The sequence below is a fragment of the Chiloscyllium plagiosum genome, chromosome 38 (genome assembly GCF_004010195.1).
Source record: "Chiloscyllium plagiosum isolate BGI_BamShark_2017 chromosome 38, ASM401019v2, whole genome shotgun sequence".
In the NCBI taxonomy this organism is placed as follows: Eukaryota; Metazoa; Chordata; class Chondrichthyes; order Orectolobiformes; family Hemiscylliidae; genus Chiloscyllium; species Chiloscyllium plagiosum.
This window is the reverse complement of record NC_057747.1, coordinates 6881535-6883871: the sequence shown is the minus strand read 5'-3', so window position 1 is coordinate 6883871 and position 2337 is coordinate 6881535. Positions and strand designations below refer to the sequence as shown.

The 2337-nt window shown below is 39.9% G+C and overlaps 1 protein-coding gene across 1 annotated transcript in view; it reads right to left on the bottom strand.

Annotated features, from left to right (window-relative positions):
- gpx9 (glutathione peroxidase 9) overlaps positions 1-2337 on the bottom strand; it is a 16011-nt gene that overhangs the window by 9152 nt on the left and 4522 nt on the right. The window contains exon 2 of the mRNA XM_043678748.1: positions 1054-1147. Coding sequence (XP_043534683.1) covers positions 1054-1126 — 73 coding nt within the window. The 5' untranslated portion in view covers positions 1127-1147. The remainder of the gene's footprint in view (positions 1-1053; positions 1148-2337) is intronic.

Here is a 2337-nt window from a genome sequence, read left to right as displayed (position 1 = left end):
CTTTTATCTTAGCCTGCTTGGCACACATTCCTCATTCCTGAAGAAGGGCTCATGCCTGAAACGTCGATTCTCCTGCTCCTTGGATGCTGCCTGACCTGCTGCGCTTTTCCAGCAACACATTTTCACCATTGCAAGTGGCTTTGACACAGCTCAATGGCTTTCTAAAACCATTTCAGAGGGTTGCTATGAGTCAACATTTTTGATACAGGACTGGAGTTGCAAAAAAAAGGTAACCTGCCTGAGGACAATGGTTTTTCTTTCTCCTGATGTACATTAGTCTGCCACATGGATTTCTACCACAATCTGCTTCATGATCACTGTTACTGATAACAGTTTAGTTTAAAATTTCATTAAATTTTCTCAATTCACCAAGACCATCATTCAATGGATTATTAGTCAAGAAATGTAGAGGAGAAGGAGAAAGACTTGCATTTATATAGCACTTTTTACTGGATGTCTCAAAGTGTAACCAAAGTAATAATTGTTGAAAATGCCATTTATCCATGGGAAGATTCCACAAGCCCCAATGTGATGACAACCAGGTAATCTCGTGATGTTGATTGAAAGAAATATTGCCCAGGATACCAAGGATGACTCTCTGCACTTCTTTGTGGATCTCTCACATTCACCCCTGAGTAGACTGATGGAACTTCAGTTTAACATCTCATCTGAACCTCATCTTTATAGGCAGCACTCCCTCAGTACTGCACTCGAGTGTCATAATTTATTAACCACTACACTAACAACGTATATCCCCTGTTCTGAACCTTCATCGCTTGTTCTTATGATTGTTGGTTGTGGTTTTACATTTACCATTCTATTTTCCTATGTCAACAGTCACAATATGGCTGCAGGCATCGGCCACTTTGACATTTTTCTTTGGCACAAGTGGCAGAAACCTTTTTGGCAGCTCTGTCACCACCTTGAAATTGTAAAAGGCTGGGATTCACCCAGTAAATTGAGGCAAAGTCATTGACCATTTACCAAAAAATTCACAAGACTTTATATTGTCAGGTCACCCTACAATTGCGGAACTTGATGTATCCTTCTCACCTGGATCCTGTTGTCCAAACTGGTTACAGGGAAAACCCAAAACAGTGAATGGGGATTGGGAAAGTTTATCCATTAGAATGTTCAGTTTGTGAAACTGTTGAACAGAAAACAAGAAGACAATTATGAGGGGGCTGGTAACTGCAGCTTATGGTCATCGAGATCTACAGCATGGAAAAAGGCCCTTTGTCCACACTGGTCAAAAACAATCACCAAATTAAACTAACCAACCTAACGAGCATCAACCCAATCTAGGTGAAATAGACCAAAATGATTGCTGAGCCAAAATTGTCCGAAATCTGGCTATTCATCATCCAGAGGTTGATTTACAGGTTAAAACGTTTTTTGTGCTGGATCTATTAAAGCAGAAAGGGCTTTGTGGCGCAGTGGTAATATCCCTAAAACTGGACCTGGAGGCTCAGGTTCAGTCCAACTCATGCCAGAGACATTTAATAACATTTCTGAACATGTTGATTAGAAAAATAGGTTAAATAAAAATTTATATTGATGCAGAATTTGAGAAGTAATCAGAATTGGAGTAATCCAAGATGGAGGACAGGAAGAATTTCTGGCTGTAAGAGCTGCTCCTTTTTTTGAGGTATTTTAGGTGCTGGAAGTGATTTCCTCGAATTCCAGGAGCAGTAATTACTGCCTTATATGCTGTTGCAATGTTTTGGCACTTTGGGAAAAAAAAGTCAAAACAACAGCAGTTTAAAAGGGAGAAGAGCAGACAAAGGAAGCACATGGTGAGGACAGTGCAGGAGACAGAGAGAGAGAGAGAGAAAGAAAACCTGCACAGTTACCGCCTTTGCTGTTTGAATTCGTGTATCGCTGGACATTGGACTGCATCTGGGAAAATTAACAAACAGTGAAATTCACAACTAATCTTGGAGGAACTGTTGGGCGAAGTTCACAGCACAGAATCAGATAAGTTTTAAGTCCAAGAGAAAGGCTGCAGTAGTGAGTATAGTGGATTCTTTCTTGATTATATGTTTTTGGAGATAAGTCTCTTGATTAAACTTAAAATATAAGCTATAGCTATTAATTTAACCAGGGGCAGTGTTTGTAGAGGAATAAGACGGTGTTATTTTCTGGGTCTGTAGATTGTGAAGGAGCAAAAATGGCCTTTGCAGTGATATGTAATTCTTGTCAGATGTGGGAGTTTAAAGAGAGTTTAAGGGTTACTGCGGATTATATCTGCCATAAATGCTGTTGGATGCGAATCTTATCAGATCGAGTGGATTGGTTGGAGAGACTAATAGAAGCGATGAGGAATTTGCAACAGCA